This window comes from Podarcis tiliguerta (genome assembly GCF_965153285.1).
Source record: "Podarcis tiliguerta genome assembly, chromosome: 10".
Classification (NCBI taxonomy): domain Eukaryota; kingdom Metazoa; phylum Chordata; class Lepidosauria; order Squamata; family Lacertidae; genus Podarcis; species Podarcis tiliguerta.
In genome coordinates, this window is record NC_139543.1 from 34,891,316 (window position 1) to 34,912,917 (window position 21,602).

A 21,602-nucleotide genomic window follows, 5' to 3' on the forward strand; every position below is an offset into this window, starting at 1 on the left:
CATTGCTTCAGGTAGCAATTTCAATCCCCTAGTAGCTTTAGAGATTTAATTTAAATCCTTGCATAATATTTTCTCCCGTGCCCTGCACCACCAAGAACTCCTTGTTGCAGGAGCCCTGAGAAACTGATCTTAACAGGAGTCACTTAAGCTATTAATAATTCTGGCACTACCACCAAAGCAGACGGACATGTCAGTGATCCATTGCTTGCTCTTTAGTTGTCTTTTTGAAGCCAAGTGAAATTGGTAGCATGATTCATGTGCTTTCCTGAACTGATGTCTGCTTGAGATGTAATTTCACAGGACTGGCCAGATGAGTCTCCTTGAGATCCTTTAGGGCAATAGCTCCAGTTTTATGAGAATCCTTAAAGTTGACTTGCCATCTAAGGGCTGCTTATAGTAATATATCACACATGCTGTTTTCTATGCATCTAAGCTCAATGGACAAAAGCAACTCAATTTCTACACAACCACACATTGTTGATCAGATAGATTTTGGTATCTGCTCAATGCTAAAATGGGGGTTAGCTATCAACCATGTGATATATTCCGTTTGAGCTCATTTTGTTTGTAATAATGACAACTATCATTACCTTGCATATAAGGACATTTTCTTATAACGTGGGTCTTAAAAATGCTTGGTCGATCAATTAATATTAAGTCTTTAACTACCAATCTTATGATATGTTCTGCTTCTTGTTTTACAGAAACAGGATCTCCAATAACAGCTTCTTGTGTTGGCTTAGGAAACTCGCTAACTCCTCCCTCAGGACAGACAGGAAAACTGGTGCCTGGATACAATGGTAAAGTTATTACAGTATTATTATTATTCTTGTAGAATTCCCTCCCATCAAATGTCAAGGAAATAAACAACCATCTGACTTGTAGAAGACATCTGAAGGCTGCCCTGTATAGGGAAGTTTTTAATGTTTGACATTTTACTGTGTTTTCATTTGTTGGAAGCCACCCAGAGTAGCTGGGGCAACCCAGTCAGATGGGTGGAATAACAACAATAACTAGAACAACAACATGTATAACATTATGATACAGTATTGGCTTACCAGCTCTGAAGCACATGATTCCTCACAAGGTGCAACACCAAGACGATATTTAAAGCTGAAATGCTGCTGTATTTAACAGCTGAGGACCAAACCCATTATTGATCTGGCTTCCTTTGTAGCAACATCTCCATTTGTCAGAACACACTTCAGACAAGTCCTCATCAAAACATCCCCCCCCCCCCCGTTCTCAACCTGCTGCTGTCCAGTTTTGGAATTACACCACGGCCCAATAATTCCCTAATGCACAATAACCTACATTCATCATTGCTAGCAGGCATAACAGACTGTAGCATGGATGGGTGTTGCTTCCATTTTCTGCTTGGAAGTCACCTTGAATGAACCAATCTATATGGACCACCACATGTGGGTCAGTAGTTCTATAGGCACAGAAGCCCAAGGAAGTCACTTATAGGCTGAATTGAGGGAGGACATGAATCCAGAAGCCCGAGGCCACTTCTGCAAACACAAATCTTACCTTCTACATGACCCCACCTCCTGGGCAAGTTGGGTCTGCTTGTGAAACTGGAAAAGCAACTGTTTTAATAGCCTAGCCCAAAAGTTCACAGACACCTTTGTATGTGGAAATGCTTCTTGATGAGCATAGATTTTGCTATTTATGGCAAAGCTAGGGCAGCCTCTGCATATAATTGACTGCTTTTAATTAAAGGGCTGCTGCCGTGCTGTTTCTATTGTGTAATTATTGGTGATTTTATATATGTATATAGTTTTAATTCTATTTTTATCAATGCTTAATTGTATTTTAATATCTTTTTCTACATTTTTAGTTGCTCTTGTTTTTATCTGTAAACTGCCTTGAGTTCCTCCAGGGAAGGCGTGGTATAATAATAATAATAAATAATAATAATAATAATAATAATAATAATAATAATAATAATAATAGGATTATGTGTCCAGAGTTGTTTCTGATGTTGTACTGGGTACTTTGTGGAAACTCTGAGTGATAGATCATTCCCACACCTTCCTGCAGCCTTCCTCCTTGGCTAGGGGGACCCTCCAGAGCAGAGAGTACAAGGGGAGGAGAAATGGAAGCTGCCTTGTGTGAAATTGGATATTGTTTTTTGTACATGCATCAGGAGTGCCAGCAGAAACATACACAGGAGGCCATGACATCAGAGGCCAATTGTCCTCATCAAAACTGCCATGTACTCTGTAATGCCCTGTTTGAGAATATGAGCAGTGAACAGATGTCCCCATTTCAGATATTGGTTTTTGATCTCTGTACATTAAATAGCACTTGTGTGTTTTATAGTGTGTAAAGATGTTGCTAGCTAGTCTAGTCAGTGATCCCCAGAAACATTTTTTTTTAGTGAAAGCAAATGCCCATTGAGCTCCGCAAGTGTCTAGCTGTTTTTAATTTAAAGTTACCTGCTTTCCACTTATACCAGGAAGGCAGTCTTCTGCAGAAGCTGATATTTGAAAGGAATGCTAAGCACATTATCTTTAATGTTCAGCATTAAAAAAAAAAAGATTGCTGTAGGAAATGTAGGCTTTGAATCCGTATAAAGCATGAAAGGCAGTAGCTGCCTCTAGCCAGGAAAACAACTGAACAGAACATGTGCAACCGTAAGATTAGGAAAGCTGCAATATTTTCATAACTAGAATTATGGTTTGACCAAAATTATCTAGGGATTAACCTGTTCTTCACATGTAATTGATAGTGTACTCCTATTCATATTTACTCAGACATAAGTCCCATTAAGTTCACTGGGCCTTACTACCAGGTAAGTATTACAGGGTTGCAGGCTGAGATAACTTTAAGATCAATTTCACTTGCCTGAGAATTGCTCAGTTAATTGGAAAGGAAAGAGTTGACTGGTTTTGTAAAACAAAGAAATGGGGTAGGATAGATGAAGGTTGAAAAAGTGCAATGTTTTCTTGCCCTTTATTGGCAGAAGAACCAATAATTATGAGGTGGAAACAAGATCAGACTTGGTGCATTAAGTCAAGAATGAATGTGGGGCATGTACACTCCTTTTCCACTCACACACTGTGTTCAGCGCTTCTAGTTAACTTTAAACCACAGTTTCCCATTACATCCAAACTAATAAATAAGGTTTTGCTCTACAGCAGATAGGAATGAAGTAAAAAGTGGTGGAAGTGACTGTTGTGGGCTGAGACAGGAAGTGCAGTGGCTGTAAATACATACCCTCTGGGCTCTATTTGACCTTTAAAGACAGATGAAATTAGGTGAAAACTGCCACTTTTTGTAAATTGCCATCTATAACCTCCAAGTGCTCTTTAAACTGCATCAGCTCCTGTGTAGTTGTCTGTGCTTGTTGCTGTGCCTTGCATCTTAAACCATTCTAAATATAAGGTATCTCTTGCCCTCTGATAAAGGTAATTTACATTCCAGTTTTGTCCAGCCTTCCTCTGAGTTGAATCTGTAAATTAAAACTAATTTTTCAGTCTGATCTGCAAAAACAAGAGCCCCAAGATAGCCTAATTGGGCACTGCAAATGTTTTGTAATTGCTTTCCTCAAGTTGTGTTTTCCATAGCAATTAAGCTAGAAGCTTTCCTCTGTCTTGAACACTAGTTAAGAGGGGAGGGGAGGAAAAAACAATATTTTTGTGAATCCTTTTGTCTTTTTTTCTTGCAGTGATGATTCTGGATGATGACAAGCAAGCTGTAAAAGCGAAGACTTTAGGAAATATTGTGGTGAAGTAAGCAGCCCACAACCTTTCAAGGGATTAATGCTGTAAAGTAGACAGAAGGAGTGAGCCAAAACACTGGGATATAATTGAATATTGAATGAATATACTTACTGATACTGACCACAAATGTCACCCCTTTAGCCAGTAACATCTTCTACCACTCTAGAGTTAAAACAAATTTATTTTGACATACGAACTTCCCTCTCTTTTGCTCAATTAGGGGCTCTTTGCAGAGGCTGCTTGCTGCTTCATTGATCTGTTTCAGCTTCTGTAACAGTACCATTGGAGAATACTTGAAAGCCAATCCTCATTCCATGTGGGAGCTTAATTGGAATTGAAAGAAAAGGTCCAGGCTTTGAAAGATGCCATTGCAGAGAGGGAGAACTGGTTTTGCAAAGGCCAATTCCAGCTAGTTCAAATTGTGAGTGTTGGGTGTGGTGTTTCATTGCTTCAGAGTCCAGAATTAGGGGGTACCTCAAGCTACTCTGGTTCCTTCCTCTCTGCTTCTGAGAACTGTACCATCTTTGTCATTGTTATGGCTGGTTGGCTTCCTAGAGAGAATGTAATCCACAGCCTAGCACAGGAGGTCCTCTGTGTATTTCTGGGGCACAGCCTGCGCTCTTCTCCAGTACAGACCTGGGAATCTGGCAGGTTGCTGTCTTTATGAAGTCCCACTTGTTAAGCCCCTTCATGCATTGATCATAATTAACTGCAAACTTGGCTGCACCAGTGGCGCTAACTACTCTGATGTTGCATGGCTTCCTTGACCCTGCCTGCAGTTTCAGATGTTGAGCAAGGGGCACCTATGCTCATAGACCTCCAAGGAGCCTAGTTAACACAGGGTTCTTTGGAAACCTAGGCATGTGGAGGCTTGCATGCATAGGCTTCCTCTGCTCAGACGCTCATGCTTAAAGAAAGCATGAATGTCAGGACCGGGTGGGATGGAAGCTGCATGGCATTGGAACAAGGCTCTGTTGCTCCTTTCAACTTCTGGTGTCATGTGAAAACATGTAACTTCCCCAGGCCTTTTAAATGGCTATGCTTGTTCTGCACTGTAATTTCACAATTCTATTGCTGCCTCTCAATGCTTTTAATTCATTATGAATGTTGATTTTTGCTGTATTTGCTGGTGTGAACTGTTTTATTTATTGCCCCAGAAACCATTGGGATGAAGGGCAGTCTAGAAATGAATAAATGAATAGACTCCTATAGTCCCACACTCATTTACTTGGGAGTAAGTCTCATTTAACTCAGGCTTATTGCACAGTATTGTTCTGTCTGTGCTTCAGGGACTCTGGCATGTGCTCTCATTGAGAGTGTCAAATTTCCCCCCACACAATCTGGTGAGAAGGAACAAAATTTTCTTATGAGTGAAAAATTCACCTAGACTACCAATTCTGACATTGATTTTCCTCATGTCCTCCAATTACTTTCATAATGCACACTCTGAATGGAGACAGAATTTATGTAGGAACCAACCCATTATTTTTCTGTTGTGGTTCTTCTTTCATATTAGCCTATGAGTCTATTATTTTGCATCTCCAACCTGGTAGGTTCATGAAAGAATAATACATTGCATAGCACCTTTACACAATGTGAGCTGGGTTTCTCATCTCCTTTTCTGCTTTCCTACCTGTTTTTCAGTTTCCACTGTTTCTCCTTAGGAGCTCACTAAGCTTCTGCTACCATGGTACGTGCTATTTGCATTTTTTGCCTGATTTGCTGGTAATACTTGAGGTGACTATCCTTTTGCTCAGCTGATTATCACTGTTTTAGCTTCAGCTTTTCCTGTTTTCTGCATTTCTGTTGCTAATTGGCAGCAAAGCACATGTTTAACTAATGCTCGGAGGCATTATTGCTTTTATAGGAGTTGTCTGGACAATGTTGGATCACAAATGCAACATCTGTGGCTGCTTTACATCTTATCTTTTTGGACACAAGTGCCAATCGAGGCATGCATGTAACATGCAAATGGAAGCACCTGTGGCTGTTATTGAAACACAGTGCTTGCATTTGCACTTAATGTTAAGCCAGACTTCTAGACAGAATGAACTGCATGCTGGTGCTCATTGCCCAGTTTCTCCAACTTCGCTCATCCCCTAGTGCAAACAGGATAAACAAACCAGCAATAAACCAGAGCTTCAAATTGGTACCAGTAATGCCTTGTTAGGGATTCAGAAACCATAACCCATGGCTTAGATGTAATGGGAAGCCAAGGTTTCCTAGTTGGCTATCTCACTTATGGCAGTAGAGCAGCAAAGCAGCATGCTCATTCCTAATAACCCGCAATAAGCCATTCTGGTTTATTGATTTATGCAAATATGGCCACTAGGCTCTTACTGGTGATGAGTAAATTCATCACAGCACTGTACTTTTCAGTGAAGGGGAAGGTGCTTGCTCCCACATCAAAGTTTAAATATATATATAACTTGAATACTTGTTGGTTTTCCCCACAGGAGAAGGTGGAATGTAAAGGCAAGTCTCTCTGTGTTTAAGTGTGCATGCAAAACATTTTTGCACCTTTTCAGTTGCTTGTCAAACATAGCTGGCAGTGTTTGTATGCGTTCATTTTTTGTTATCATTAAGGCCTACACAGTGTGTTTAACAAAGTGACTGGCATGCTGCCAATTGCTTAAATATTAAACAAATCTAAGGTACCCCCCCCACCCAAAAAAGCCCCCCAGTTGGTATGATACTTTTTATAAAAAATGTAATCACACGCTAGTGTTTCCAAGGGAGGCTAATTCCAATAAAGTTATCCTGAGGCGGTTTCTTTTTTTGTTTTGCAGTTGTACAAAACACCTATGGTTTTTTTTTTTTTGTTTTTTTTTTTTTTTGAAAATTTGCATGTTCAGAGCATCAGTAGTTAGAGGAGCACAGTGGTTTAATAGTTCTAAGGAATAATGCTCTTCCGTAATTCTCCATGTTGACAGACAGGGTGCAACTTCAGTATAGTTTGTGTTAGAATGTAAAACTACTATCCAAAGCTTTAAAATGCTGGACTAACTTTGGAATTAATCTCTAGGTTTTTGTGGGCTTTTTCTTTTCTTTTATACTAATAAATGATGAGTGTAAGCTTGGCCTTTCAGGCAGCTGATTTTCTGATGATTTCAGGAAAGGTCTCAATCTTAAAGTGTCATGTTGCTTTCTTTGCAGCATAGCAGGCACCACACTTTCTGCACATATTGGCTCATTCCTGCTACAAGCTAACATTCATGTCACACTAAACAAACCAATTAGTGTCTATAGTGCCGCAGGAATTTTGACTTTGAGAAACCTCAAGAAGCACTTTGTAAATATGGATGGAGGAAAAAAATCAGGGTTTGTGGGATGTGTATAACGACACATTCTTCTAAGACTTAACTATTGCTAAGTTTTGGCACAAGCGGTGTGCTAAATACAAAATGTCCTTACAAACTTTTGCATTTTCAGTTATGTATGCATATCTATTCTTGTTACACTTGATGTGACCCTGTTGCAAATCACCAGATGGAATTAATTTAACACCTTTTTTAATTTCTGCTCTATTGCATGTCAGCTTTTTAAAAATTATTATTTTTGGAATTCATACGGGTGAAAGTCTGTGTGTGCCGAGAGGTGATGGGCTCTCTTACTTAATGGCTAAGCTGAAAGGAGCAGAATAAAACCAAACAAAAAAGCCCCAGGGGAATCGTTAATGGCTCTGTCAATGAGAATTGTCCTTCCTCTCTGTCACAAGGACTTTTTAGACAGTTAAATAAATCAACGGTGCAACTATGTTACTGGTTATGAATTACTGTCCTGTTGGTACCCTGAATGCATACAAGGTAACTTCTGTTTCCTGAAGGTTTCATTTAATACAGATGCATCTTGACATGAGATTAGAAGTTAGGCAACATTTTATTCTCAACTCTGTTGGAACTGACCACTGAGCCTGCTTCAACAGGAATTAGAACCCAAGGTTCAGTGCAGCCGAGGTACCTCTTATCCATGGGTAGGCAAACTAAGGCCTGGGGGCCAGATTCGGCCCAATCGCCTTCTAAATTCGGCCCGCGGATGGTCCAGGAATCAGTGTGTTTTTACATGAGTAGAATGTGTCCTTTTATTTAAAACGCACCTCTGAGTTATTTGTGGGGCCTGCCTGGTGTTTTTACATGAGTAGAATGTGTGCTTTTATTTAAAATGCATCTCTGGGTTATTTGCGGGGCATAGGAATTCGTTCATCCCCCCCCCAAAAAAATATAGTCCAGCCCCCCACAAGGTCTGAGGGACAATGGACTGGCCCCCTGCTGAAAAAGTTTGCTGACCCCTACTCTTATCCTTCAGTATTGTGCAAAGCACTTGAAACATTTAACCAGCTTTGGAAGCAGTCTTCTTTTCACTGCTCCAGGAACACCAAACAAAGGTTGTGGGTAATGGTATCGTAGTGAGCTAAGGGATTTTGTGATGACGGAACCTGTGGCTGTAAATGCCTGAAACGGTTATGATATCATAGAGCTTTTCACAAGCGTTCTAACTTGTCAGGGATGAAAGCTATTTGTAGAGTGCTAACAGTCTCCTGCGAAGGAGTGTAAAAGTCACCCGAGTTGAGATCAAGCCTCACACATTCCCTATCCCTAGGAAAGGAATAGGCAGTGTGGGGGAAAATGAGGACTGATGCTGAATGGGAAGAGGCAGAGAGAGATGCTAAGGGGACAAGGGAGCCAGAAATGGGAATGTCGGTGAAATGGAATAAGCTGCCATGTGAACGCAGCCTCAGGAGGGACTGTGAAATGTTGAAGAGGGTTGTTTGAAAAGGAAGTCTAAAGTGCCCAGGACCACGGTGTAGGGGGCTAAGGAAGTGTAGGCCAACTTCACTCTGAGTGCCCTTCCTGATTAGAAGTTTGCGTTGTCTTGGGAGTGTTATTCCCTCATTAGCTATGTCTCTATTTGGTGGTGGTAAATTAGATTTTAGGCAGAGTGTAACATGCTCCCAAGAGGAATACTCCCTTTTAGGGGGACATCTCCTTGTATTTTTCTACAACAAATTCTAAGGTCATAAAAAAAAAGGCCGTTATTGTTAAAGGAAGTTTGAAGAATATTGATGGGTTATCTGGAAAACATCAGTTGATGCCGTTTGCAAGCCATTGATTTATGACAGTGTCAAACAGAAAAGTGAATTCAAGGGGAGCCTTCCTCTCCCTCACTTTTTTGCTGAGATAAATGGGAATCTTTCTCATGCCCTCTACCACAAAAAGTGTGCCTCTGAAGTTTTGTCACTTAACTATAGTGGTACCTCGGGTTGAGAACTTAATTCATTCTGGAGGTCCGTTCTTAACCTGAAACTGTTTTTAACCTGATTTCTGTTCTCATCCTGAAGTAAAGTTCTTAACCCGAGGTGCTATTTATGGGTTAGCGGAGTCTGTAACCTGAAGCGTCTGTAACCTGAGGTACCACTGTACTCGGCTAAGGGAGCTTGGCCACTCTCTTTTTGCACTAGGATTTGCAAGTTTAACTAAACACAGTTCTCCTGGGCTGTACCTGAGAAGGGAAGTCACTGCCACCAGCTCTTTATGGTAGGCATGGGGCATCTCAGTCTCAGAGCCTGAATTGCAACCCTCCAGGCCTCTCTTGCCAGACCTAGGGACTCTTCCCAGGATACAGCCAATGGGGGATTGAGAGGCTCCTCTCTCACACATACCCATAGCACTAAGCAGTTTCTGGGAAATCTTGTTGCTTATGTATGCCCCTGGCTCCTGGGACATATTGAGAAACATGCAGAGGCACAGACAGTTGACCATGCACATATTGCTTAGTGGGTCTGGCTTATCTTTGTTCTTGTCAATTGGCTTATTACCTACAAGCAGAGACACACAGGTTTTAAGCAATCTGCTTGTTTTGTTCACATGTAGTTCACATCTAGTGCAGGTGTAGTCATATTTTTCCATGGTGGCAGAGTCTGTGAGCACTGCATTTGTAATATTTTAACATCTATTTTCCTTTAGTTAACAATGTAAACTTGCAATTTAAAATGACAACAGAAATTAACTATTTTTTAAATGTAAACCAATGCATAATATTGTGAATTGATTTTAAATATGCTTAATCATAGTTCTCCCCCCCCCCCACCACAATGCTATGCTTCCAGTTTAGGATAAACACTGGTGTGATAGGTGTTTTTACACAGATTAAAACTGAGGATTCAGTACAAAAAAACAGGTGATAGAATTGGGAGATTTATAAGTGCCTGATTAGCTTGCACATTAGGTGGAAATATTCAGGATTTGTAACGGGGGGTGGGCATTGTGTCTTATGATAGGATAATGTCTTTATAGTACAAGAAGCTACCATAATTTGTGCAATGGATTTGTTAAAAATAGGTTTCATCTCCATCTCTGTTTTTACTATTAAGGGAAGGAACAAAGTAAACCCCTGTATCTCCCAAAAGTATTGTGCTGACTTGAGCAGCAAAAAAATAAATATTTGTATTGGAACTGATTATTAGCTACATGTGTGACATAAATATTTCATATTCTTGATCAGAATGTTTCAATCCTTGACCAGCTCCACTAGGCTTGTAAAGTTAGTTGCTTTTGGCTTCTACCCTTCCAACACATTTCAGGAGATGACTGTTGTTTTTTGTTATTTTTTAAAAACACCTTTAATTGCCATTGTGTAATAATCTTGTAAAAACGATCTGTTCTCCTTGATCGTCTTGTTCCAATTAATTTTGTGTTTTTGTGTTTGCTTTTTTATTTAAATAACAGGCTGCCTTTGCCTCCAGGAGCCTTTCTGGGCCTTTGGAAAAATGAGGATCTGTACAAGGAAATATACTTCCAGAAATTTCCAGTAAGAGGAGTTAAAATGAACTAAATATGTAGTAAGCTATCTTTGGCTCTCTAGCATGAAATGATGCCATATTTTGGAATGCTGTTTTCCCCTTGCTGGCTGGAGGTTGATGGCTTCTCAAAGTAACTGGAGGTCAGCGTGTTGCTTACCCTATGTAATAGAATAGATATATTTTGTAATGCTCAAGAAATACTTTCACTCCCCTTCTCCATAAATGCTGCGCACTGTAGTGTAAGAATCCCATTCATGCCCATGTTTGCATATTCTTCTATTACTCTTCCACATGTCCTTACTAAAGGCCAACCGGCTTCTTATGGGTTGTGCAATGCTGGCGTGGTGAGATAGCTCAGTCGGTAGAGCAATGACTCTTAACCTTGAAGGTCGTGGGTTCAAGCCCCACACTGCGTAAAAAGATTCCTGCATTGCAGGAATGACCCCAGTGGTCCCTCCCAGCTCTACAATTCTATGATTCTATGGAGAGGCATGTGCTAAGCAGCTCTACACAATACTGTTAGGATCGTAAAAGTTCAGCTAGATCAGATCCAAGGCCCTTCTAGTCTGGCATTCTGTACCCACAGTGGCCAACCCAATGCCTACACAAAGCCCATAAGAGTGGTATGAGTGCATTTCAGAGGCTTATCTCCAGTACTAGAGGTAACATCACGGTCAAGATTAGTAGCTGCTGTTTTGCAGAAAACCTGCTATACGAGATGTGGCCCGTAAAGACTGGACAGGAACCTAGGATTATTTTGGAGTAATGCCAAGGATGGGCATGGTGGAAAAAGTGGTCTAGATCTTTGGCAATTTTTGTTGATGTTTCTGTATTTAAGGAACATCAATAAAATGAGCAATAAACATTTTTTTAAGTATTACTGATCTCAAATATTCTGATATATGTATATTTTCCTTTCTCCTCCTGCTTTTGCTCCCAGGGGTACTATAATACTATGGATGCGGGCTATATGGATGAAGAGGGCTATTTGTATGTGATGTCTCGAGTGGATGACGTGATCAATGTTGCAGGTCATAGGATTTCAGCAGGTGCAATTGAGGAGGTAAATGCAAAGCGGTCTGTAAAAATGCTTTAAAAATGCATGTTAAAACTCCAGCTAAGATTTAGATCACTAGTGGAGGCTGTTTCTACATTGCTGCTGCTTATGAATGGTATTAAGGTAATGTGTACAAAGTCACTTTTGTGTCCTTCCTGTTCTTGCCCCTAGGCATTTTAACAGTGAGAACAGTGGCATACATTTTAAAAATCTGACTAACGAAGTACAAAAGCTCTTGTGTTATCCAACACAAAGGTGTGTTCTTTTGAAACTTATCTGAGTGATTTGTGGCCTACATTGGCAACTTCATAACTTCAGAAAAGCCCTGATACCAGGGACTGGATTCTAAGCTCCCTCGCTGTCTGCAGGCCACTGTGACAGGGGAATGGGGCCAAAAACCTACCTGTGGATCACCTGATGTCACTTTGATGTCAGGCACTGTGGGTTAAACCACAGACCCTAGGACTTGCGATGGGGTGAGCTCCCGTTGCTCGGTCCCAGCTCCTGCCAACCTAGCAGTTTGAAAGCATGTCAAAGTGCAAGTAGATAAATAGGTACTGCTCTGGCGGGAAGGTAAACAGCGTTTCTGTGCGCTGCTCTGGTTCGCCAGAAGCGGCTTAGTCATGCTGGCCACATGAACCGGAAGCTGTACGCCGGCTCCCTCGGCCAATAAGGCAAGATGAGCGCCGCAACCCCAGAGTCGGTCACGACTGGACCTAATGGTCAGGGGTCCCTTTACCTTTACTTTTAACTTAACTTACTCTCCCCTCCATGCTACAATTAAACATTTTTCCTGTGCTGATAAGACTTGAATTCAAGCTGTGTCTGCAAATAAAGAATTGGAAGTATACTAAGGTCACACCCACAACATACATTTAAAATACTTGGCTTCTCCCTAAGAATTCTGGGAACTGTAGTTAGTTAAGGGTTCTGGGAGTTGTAGCTCTGTGAGGGGTAAAACTACAGTTCTCAGGATTCTTTGGGGGAAGTCATGACTATGAAGGTGGAACATATGTGGTTAAAATGTATTATCACCATCAATTTATTATGAAGGGACTGTACAATAAAGCCCAAAAACTCTGATACATTGAAGACAAAACCAAATCTCTGAGCAAAGATCCATATATCCTGCTAAGATAGCCTACCAGAATAAAAATGTATTTATTTGTTCCTGGAAAATGCAGATAATGGGTAGCTGTTCATATCTCAACAGGAATGCTATTCTATAGCATTCCAACCTATTGCAGAGCAGGCCTCTGGCTATTTGGAACTTACAGGAGAAACATTTCCGCAGACCACAGGGATCTGCTAGGTATATAAGGGGTAAAGGGGTCTCTCAGGTAACCTGGTCCTGACACGTATGTTAGCACCAACACTTTGAACTTGGCCTGGTAGCAGATGCATGGCATGGAGGTGACCTAAGAGTGTTCCCTGATTCTTCCTTTGCATCAAAAGGTTTGGCAGTTTTTGAATCTCACACCTTGTAATGTCACTGTGCAGGGCCACAGAAAAAAGGAGCTAAATTCAAAAAGTACCAACTTTTTGATGCTTGAACTTTTTTGTTCCTGGCATCATATATGATGGGAAATGTTGGCATGGTTTGTCTGAGATTGCCTGGTGGACCACCCACCAAGTCTTGGCAGGCCTAATCAGGCTGGGGGTGAGGGACTAAGGTTCACCACGGACTTATATACTGTCTTATTTCCAAATAACTTGAATAATAGTAAAATGAAAGTAAAGGTGTAAAGTAAACTGAATCCGGAAAAAGAAATAGGGTAATGAATGCCAAGGGAATAAATGCAGCAACACAATAATGCTTCCAGGCAAAGAAAATAATTAGAGCAGATGAATGAATGAAATAAAGGGCCTATGATGAGACATAGGTAAACAAATCATTACAGTAATCCAAACAAGATAAAATTAACGAATGAGCTGTGTCAATAGGTGTAAGGGTGATATTAGTTTCCTGAAAGAAGTAAGATGTTGGCAGTGATATTTTAGGAGAAATATTACTAAAAAGGAGAAGAACCACACAATATGACCTTGATTCCAGAGAGAGGGAGATATTGGAGTGATACCAGCAACAGGTAAATCAAGAACCAAAATGGGGAAACCAAATAAACTTATTTTTAGATAGTTTAAGGAACTGTATCCAAATCCCAGAAGAAATAGGCAGCAAAGAGGGAGAAAACTCTTATATGATGATGGAGATCTAGAGCAGGGAAATACAGCTAAATTGAACCTACCTAAATATGATAATCAGTGCTAGGGGAATGGATGCAGCAACTGAGACAGCGAAACCTGAACCACGAAGGACACCCAAAAGTAAAGGGACAAGGGTGAAAAACAGCACTCACACCAACTCATGACTGACAGTAAGAAAACCATTAAAGAATAGAACAGGATTAGCCAGACAAAAAGAAAGCAGACTCAAATACTGAAGGATAACGAAGAACAGAAAAATTATACATTGAAAGTAAAAAAGAAATGTGAAGATGAGGCAGTTTATCAAGCCAAATGAATGAAAACTACATTAAAAAGGACCTAGTGTATAGTGATGTATGGAAGTAAGAGCTGGACCGTAAAAAAGGCTGATCTCCGAAGAATTGATGCTTTTGCATTATGGTGCTGGGGGAGACTCTTGAGAGTCCCATGGACTGCAAGAAGATCAAACCTCTCCATTCTTAAGGAAATCAGCCCTGAGTGCTCACTGGAAGGACAGATTGTGAAGCTGAGGCTCCAGTACTTTGGCCACCTCATGAGAAGAGAAGACTCCCTGATGTTGAAGAAGAAGACCCTGATGTTGGGAAAGATGGAGGGCACAAGGAGAAGGGGACGACAGAGGACGAGATGGTTGCACAGTGTTCTCAAAGCTACCAGCATGAGTTTGACCAAACTGCGGGAGGCAGTGGAAGACAGGAGTGCCTGGCGTGCTCTGGTCCATGGGGTCACGAAGAGTCAGACATGACTAAACGACTAAATAACAACAACAAAAGTGTAGTGATAATCAAGACTTTGAAAGAGAAAACACTGCATGCACATTGCTTGGAAACAAAGAAGAGAAACCAGGTGGCAATTAGACAAACCCAGTGAAGTCATCTATGAGGCTAGAAGCCATAACAGAGAGATTCGAAATTATACTAACGGGAATAATAGAAAGTGAGCAATCTGCTTAGAAAACATGAAGGCACGACACTGAGCAAACAAGTAGAAGAACAGAAGAGCAGAAAAGGAAGAAAACAGCCACGAGGCTGTGACAAATGGTGATAAATAAGAAGAGCTGATTAGAAGGAACTCATGAATGAACTCGCGCTGCTTTATCAAAGGCATGGGCAAAAACTAAGAGATAAAAATAGACAAGAAAGAAAATGAGGAATAAGCAGTGAATTAACAAGGGAATAAAAGTGACTAGCCAAAGCAGCAGCAACAGAATGAATTAACCGAGAAAGATAAATAAGATTGCTTATTTAAGGTGTGTGTGTGTGAAGCGTATAGATAAGAAATTGAGAAGTCATGACTAACGGCACAGGACCGTGATATATGAAGGAAAACGTAATTGAGAAGTAATCTATGGCTGACCTGGGGAAGAATAATGGGAGCAGAAAGACAAATCAAATGTACATGTTGAAACAGAGTTAAATGAAGAATCCGAAGCATCAATAATTGGTGCCATAGAAACAGCAAACAAAAGAGGATCAGGAAAAAATAGTCAGGTTGTCAAGGCTGAAAGTTGCAAAATTCTTAAAACAGTCAATAAAGGAAACGCATCAAGCAAGAGAGTAAATTAAAGTAAACGATGTTCAGAGAGAGGACAAAGAGTACACAGCGAGGAGAACACCACAAGGGAGTAATTAAGAGTACCGGTTTCCCAGGCAGCAGGGAAGAATCGGCTCCCCAGGCATATTTTGTCTAACGTATACAGTGGTACCTCAGGTTAAGAACTTAATTCGTTCTGGAGGTCCGTTCTTAACCTGAAACTGTTCTTAACCTGAGGTACCACTTTAGCTAATGGGGCCTCCCGCTGCTGCCACGCCACTGCCAAGTGATTTCCGTTCTCATCCTGAAGTAAAGTTCTTAACCCGAGGTACTATTTCTGGGTTAGCGGAGTCTGTAACCTGAAGCGTCTGTAACCCAAGGTACCACTGTATCTTATTGCTGTAAGCCTCTTTGAGACCTCCATGGTGAAAAGCTGGATATAACTTTATTAGTTAAATAAATGCAAAGTTAAACCCATGCATTATGTGGAAGCACCTCCCTTCAATACCATCACATGCTACTCCAAGAACATGGCCAGATAATTTAGACCCAGTGACAGTTCCTTCCCATGTGAGCTTTGCTTGCCTGCTGTGTAGAGCTGCCTGCAGTATCTATGCACATTGGAGCACTCATAAAAACAGACCATCCTGCTAACCACTGTTCAGCCCCACTCCTGGTACCTTTCACACCTTCACAAAATGGATATACAGTGGTACCTCGGGTTACATATGCTTCAGGTTACAGACTCCGCTAACCCAGAAATAGTGCTTCAGGTTAAGAACTGTGCATCAGGATAAGAACAGAAATCTTGCTCTGGTGGCACAGCAGCAACAGGAGGCCCCATTAGCTAAAGTGGTGCTTCAGGTTAAGAACAGTTTCAGGTTAAGAACGGACCTCCGGAACGAATTAAGTACTTAACCCGAGGTACCACTGTATATGTATGGGGTCTGAATGTTAGTGGGGCATTATTTAACAGAGACCCATCTTTTCTCTTTTCTGTGTTAATTTTCTTGGATCCGGTTTTTAGGGGGAAATGTCATAGAGCCACTTTAAGGTAGGTTGAACTTTTGGTTTTTAAAGAAGTGTTAGGAAACTTACTCAAAGCTCTCGCTGCTTGAGGGGGAAGGTAAGGGCACAGTTATTTTTATTTTTACAGCTTAATTGCTTCTCCATCCTCCTTGCAAAACAGGTGTGAGGTGGTGGTAAACTGACGCCTTATTATTATTGCCGAGTCTGTATTTTTAGGGAAAGAAAACTTGGGCTAAATTAGTTGTTTTGTGGATTGTGCTTTATTGCAGTGCTGCCTCCCTTGTGGTGTTGAAAAAGCTATTTAATTCCTATTTTTTGCTTACCATACAGTGGGTGGCAATTGATTGTTTTGCTGAATGCACAATAAAGTTGTTTGCTGATAAATAATGTATCACCTTTCTGTCTGTCTCTCCTGTTTTAAGGATGACATTAAGTGATAGTTTGATCTACAGCTTAAAATACTGTGCATGTTATTATTCCAAATGGAGACCCACAAAACAATAAAATGTACACTAAAGTAGCGAAAATGATTTATATCAGCATGTTGCTCATGATGAATGTCATTGTCGTTTATACACAGTCTTATGGGCTGGATTGCGAATGTACATTTGTAATTTGAAATATTGCATTCCCAGTAGGTTTATTAATCAAGCTAATAAGCAAATGTTACAGCTTAAAAAAATCTTTCAGTAAAAAGGCACTGAAACATCTCTTTTTGGCAGCAGTCAGACAATAGTAAATAGGTGTGATGTTGTGAGCATGTAGGCCAGAACTGTAGCATCACATAATTCTGAAATCCTGCTCCTGGCAAACTGAGATTTCTGTATTATGGGCACTGTGAATCGCCATAAAGGCTTCATTGTAATGCTGCCTGGAAACTTCAGAAGGGTCAAAATGCTACTGCTAAAATTTTGACAGGCCAGGAATTGGGATCATGTGACATTATCATTGTATTAGCTACACTGGCTGCTGATTCAGTTTTTAATGCAATCAGAGGTATTGACTTTGTACCGTTGGTCCCACACTCCTTGGGGCTTTAATCTATGTACTTGAAGGGCCTGCAAAGCTGCTTGTTTTTTTAGATTGCCTTGCACGTCACACTGCCTTCTGAGGCACATTTTGTGGCAATGCATGGAAGAGTTTTCTCTACGGCAGGACATCATCTGTGAAACTCCCTGCCCCAAGGGGTCAGCTTCCTCTCTTATCTTTGTTCTGCTGGCATCTGAAGAAGTTTGTTTGTTTTTAAGCCAAGGATTTGCTAGTGCTGCTACTTAACTTATTTCAATTTGATTTTTATTCTGGTTTTTCTGTTTTCTGATGATAGGTCAGGTTGTGGTTTTTGTAACTCAGATTGTGTTTTTGACAATGGGTTTTTAGGGATGTGATTCTGTTTTTGTTTTTGTTTTACTTGGTGGTCACTCCGACTCCTTCAGGAGCAGAAAAGTATAATTGGTTTTTAGTGTACGGTATAAAGAATGTATCTAAAGCAGGGGTAGGGAACCTTAGGCCGGGAGGCCAAATGTGGCCTGATAAGGCCTCTCCGTTTGGCCCTCAAAATTACCCAGACCACCCCCCTCACCCACACTGCCTCATAACCCAGGTGGCCTGACTGGAATGTGTTGTTGACCTTTGAGAAGGCCTCTTGCTTGTCTGGATGGAGGATACAGAGGGGTGTGGACTTCTGTTTCAGAAGCTAGGCTCCTGTGCAGAGGTGAAACTCACATTAATTCCTCCACCCACTTTGGCCTCTGCTCCTGCCTACCGCGGGCAAGTGGCCCTCAAAAGGCTTTCTAGAACGGAATGTGGCCCTTGAGCTATAAAACTTTCCCCACTCCTGATCTAAAGAGCCTCCCACACAGTTCTTTAAGTTGCTATCTTTGAAGGAATCCCCATCCAACAGGAAATTACTTAGACATCTCCACTATGACTCTGAAAACTCCCTGTGATATTCCAATTAGGAAAGAAACTGTGAGTTCTGCATTATCAGATTCTCTGGATTGATAAGGAACATGTGTGCTCCACTGACACATGGTGGTGGTTGTTTTCTGTTTCCCCAATCAGGCTGTGCTCTCCCATAGCGCTGTGGCAGATTGTGCTGTTGTCGGCCAGGAAGACTCCTTAAAGGGCCACGTCCCACTCGCTCTGTGCGTCCTAAGAAACGGTGAGACATTTGTTTGAAAAGCAGAAGGAAGCCTTAGGCTCGACTCCCGGCCTGTAGCAGCTAACAAAATGGTTACCGTACAGAAGAATCAGACTACTTTTGTTGACCGTGGTGCTCTTACCTTGCTTATCAGGAGTAAACACTGAAGAGGAAAAGCTTTTGGATGAAATCACAAAGAGAGTTAGAGAAAATATTGGCCCTGTGGCAGCCTTCCGGAAAGTAGTGTTTGTGAAACAGATACCAAAGACGCGTTCTGGCAAGATACCACGGTCAGCTCTTTCTTCCTTGGTAAACGGCAAGCCATACAAGGTGAATTACCTGCATTCTTTTACTACTACTGTGCTGGATATTTTGATATTACGCTGTGCTGTCTGCAGTTTTCATAATCTTTTATAGCTGTCTCTCTAAAGTTATGCCTAGCATGTGGGGTAGCATTTAAGTGGCTTTAAGCAGCAGCATATCTTGTGTAGTGGGACGCGGGTGGCGCTGTGGGTTAAAGCCTCAGTGCCTAGGGCTTGCCGATCGAAAGGTCGGCGGTTCGAATCCCTGCGGCGGGGTGCGCTCCCGCTGTTCGGTCCCAGCGCCTGCCAACCTAGCAGTTCGAAAGCACCCCTGGGTGCAAGTAGATAAATAGGGACCGCTTACTAGCGGGAAGGTAAACGGTGTTTCCGTGTGCGGCTCTGGCTCGCCAGAGCAGCGATGTCACGCTGGCCATGTGACCCGGAAGTGTCTTCGGACAGCCCTGGCCCTTGGCCTCTTTGAGATGGGTGCACAACCCTAGAGTCTGTCAAGACTGGCCCGTACGGGCAGGGGTACCTTTACCTTTACTTTATATCTTGTGTAAAGCAGACCAGTCCCATTAACTTGGCTCCAATACCACCACCCTGTAACAGGGATATAGATTTACAATGTGTAGCCAAACAACCTTGGGAGGGTCAAATGCTTTTAGGATAGTGCCTGCATTTCCTACCCTTGCTATATATACTTCTTTATCCTGACCTTTGACACTTGAGGAGTATATTTTAGGACCCACTTTCAGAACATAACACGTCCTGGGACCTTAAGGTGAAGGCCAGGTAACAAATAAATAGGAATAGTTTTTATCGCATTCGTCTTGACCCATTTCTGCACTAAGGAACCATTTTGTGTGAGATTACCTTTGTGGCATCTACTGACAGTGGTTTGTTACAAGAAGGTGGCAGCTACAAAACGTGTTTTCCAGTGCCACTGCTGACTATGGGCCACTGCTGACTATGGGAGCGGCCGCCGAGACCATATAACACCGCTCTTTAAAGACCTGCATTGCCTCCAAGTACGTTTCCGGTCACCATTCAAAGTGATGGTGCTGACCTTTAAAGCCCTAAACGGCCTCAGTCCAGTATATCTGAAGGAGCGTCTCCACCCCCATTGTTCTACCCAGACACTGAGGTCCACCACCGAGGGCCTTCTGGCAGTTCCCTCACTGCGAGAAGCCAAGTTACAGGGAATCAGGCAGAGGGCCTTCTCAGTAGTGGCGCCCTCCCTGTGGAATGCCCTCCCCCCAGATGTCAAAGAGAACAACAACTACCAGACTTTTAGAAGACACCTGAAGGCAGCCCTGTTTAGGGAAGCTTTTAATGTTTGATGTATTACAGTATTTTAATATTTCTTTTAGAAGCCGCCCAGAGTGGCTGGGGAAGCCCAGCCAGATGGGCGGGGTATGTATAAATAAATAAATAAATAAATAAATAATAATAATAATAATAACGTTACTGCTTTTTTGATGGTGTATACAGGGATTTTGTATGATTTCAACAAAACTAGGCAAACTAAGTTGACTAGACGTGAACTTACTAACACTGTTGTTAACAATAACATAGTATCTTGATTCTTTTCTCTTGCTCATTTTTCCCCAGATAACTCCAACCATTGAGGACCCGGCTGTGTTTAAACATGTAGAAGAAATGCTGAAGACCAAGTTAAAGTAATGGTTAAAACCTATTAAGATCTGAAAATACCTGGAATACATAACTGCATTTAATTAGGCCAGGAGTACCATGCAAATCAAATTACATTGGGACTAATTTTATTTCTGCAAAAGTGTTGCTAAGCCTTATACCGCAATGGCAAGTAATTAATATTGGATTGCTGGTGTAATGATTTATGGTGGATATTCAAACAGTTTCTCCGAGGCTCAAATAGCTATTAAAATAATCGCATTTGCTACTTTCTTGCTGCTCCAACCCCATATCGAATGCAGAGATGAAACTGATGATGCAGGGCACACCTAGCCAAAATTTTAGCACTTTTAAGCACCATCAATTTCAGTGCAACACTTGAATCCGTGTGCTCATATGTCTTCCATTGAATACAGGGGAACTTTAGGTATGCTTATATATTAATATTGTTTCAAGAGGTGGGCAGAGCAATCTTAACTTCCACATCTGTTGGCTGAAGGGGGCAAGGGTGGAGCAGAGGCTGCTGCCTAGCTTTGTGTGTATAGAATTACCACTGTTGGTTCTTTTGTAGCCAGAGTCAGGGTAAGGCAGGGTAGGATGGAAGCAGCCTCGAATCTGTTGGATGCAAGGCTCCTTCATTCATTGGAGGGTTCCCAGGATCAGGGTCCCCTCCACAGGACCCTGGAGCTGGTTTATGTAAGTCCCACCCCCCTATTGGAATCAACTGGAAGATAGAGGGGGTGAGCAAAGATCCACACAGCAAAGGACAAGTAAGTCTGTCTGCTTCGCTGCCCTGGCTGCCACAAGCAAGCAAGGTTTAGAAGTGGAGGTCAGTTTTCAGCTTCACACCCACCCACCCATGCAAACACATTCACAACCTCAGGACTGCACTCAATAATGATGATGATGATGATGATGATGATGATAATAATAATAATAATAATAATAATAATAATAATAATAATAATAATTTATTATTTGTACCCCGCCCATCTGGCTGGGTTTCCCCAGCCACTCTGGGCAGCTTCCATAGAAACAAAAAATACAGTAAAATATCACAGATTAAAAACTCTAACTAATGAAACTATTGTTTACAAGTTTAGAGCTATGAGAATAAAATTTGCCATTTTTA

General features: G+C 41.5%; 1 protein-coding gene across 3 annotated transcripts in view; it reads left to right on the forward strand.

Moving 5' to 3' along the window:
* Positions 1 to 21,602, forward strand: part of ACSS3 (acyl-CoA synthetase short chain family member 3) — a 73,170-nt gene that overhangs the window by 36,403 nt on the left and 15,165 nt on the right. For 2 of the 3 annotated variants that reach the window (XM_083400963.1, XM_083400962.1), the window contains exons 10-16: positions 705 to 800; positions 3,677 to 3,740; positions 10,457 to 10,538; positions 11,471 to 11,593; positions 18,434 to 18,533; positions 18,667 to 18,842; positions 20,429 to 20,496. In XM_083400963.1, the coding sequence (XP_083257089.1) occupies positions 705 to 800; positions 3,677 to 3,740; positions 10,457 to 10,538; positions 11,471 to 11,593; positions 18,434 to 18,533; positions 18,667 to 18,842; positions 20,429 to 20,496 (709 nt within the window). Of the gene's footprint in view, positions 1 to 704; positions 801 to 3,676; positions 3,741 to 10,456; positions 10,539 to 11,470; positions 11,594 to 18,433; positions 18,534 to 18,666; positions 18,843 to 20,428; positions 20,744 to 21,602 lie in introns of those variants that run through there. The other variant, XM_083400964.1, reaches the window with a different exon arrangement.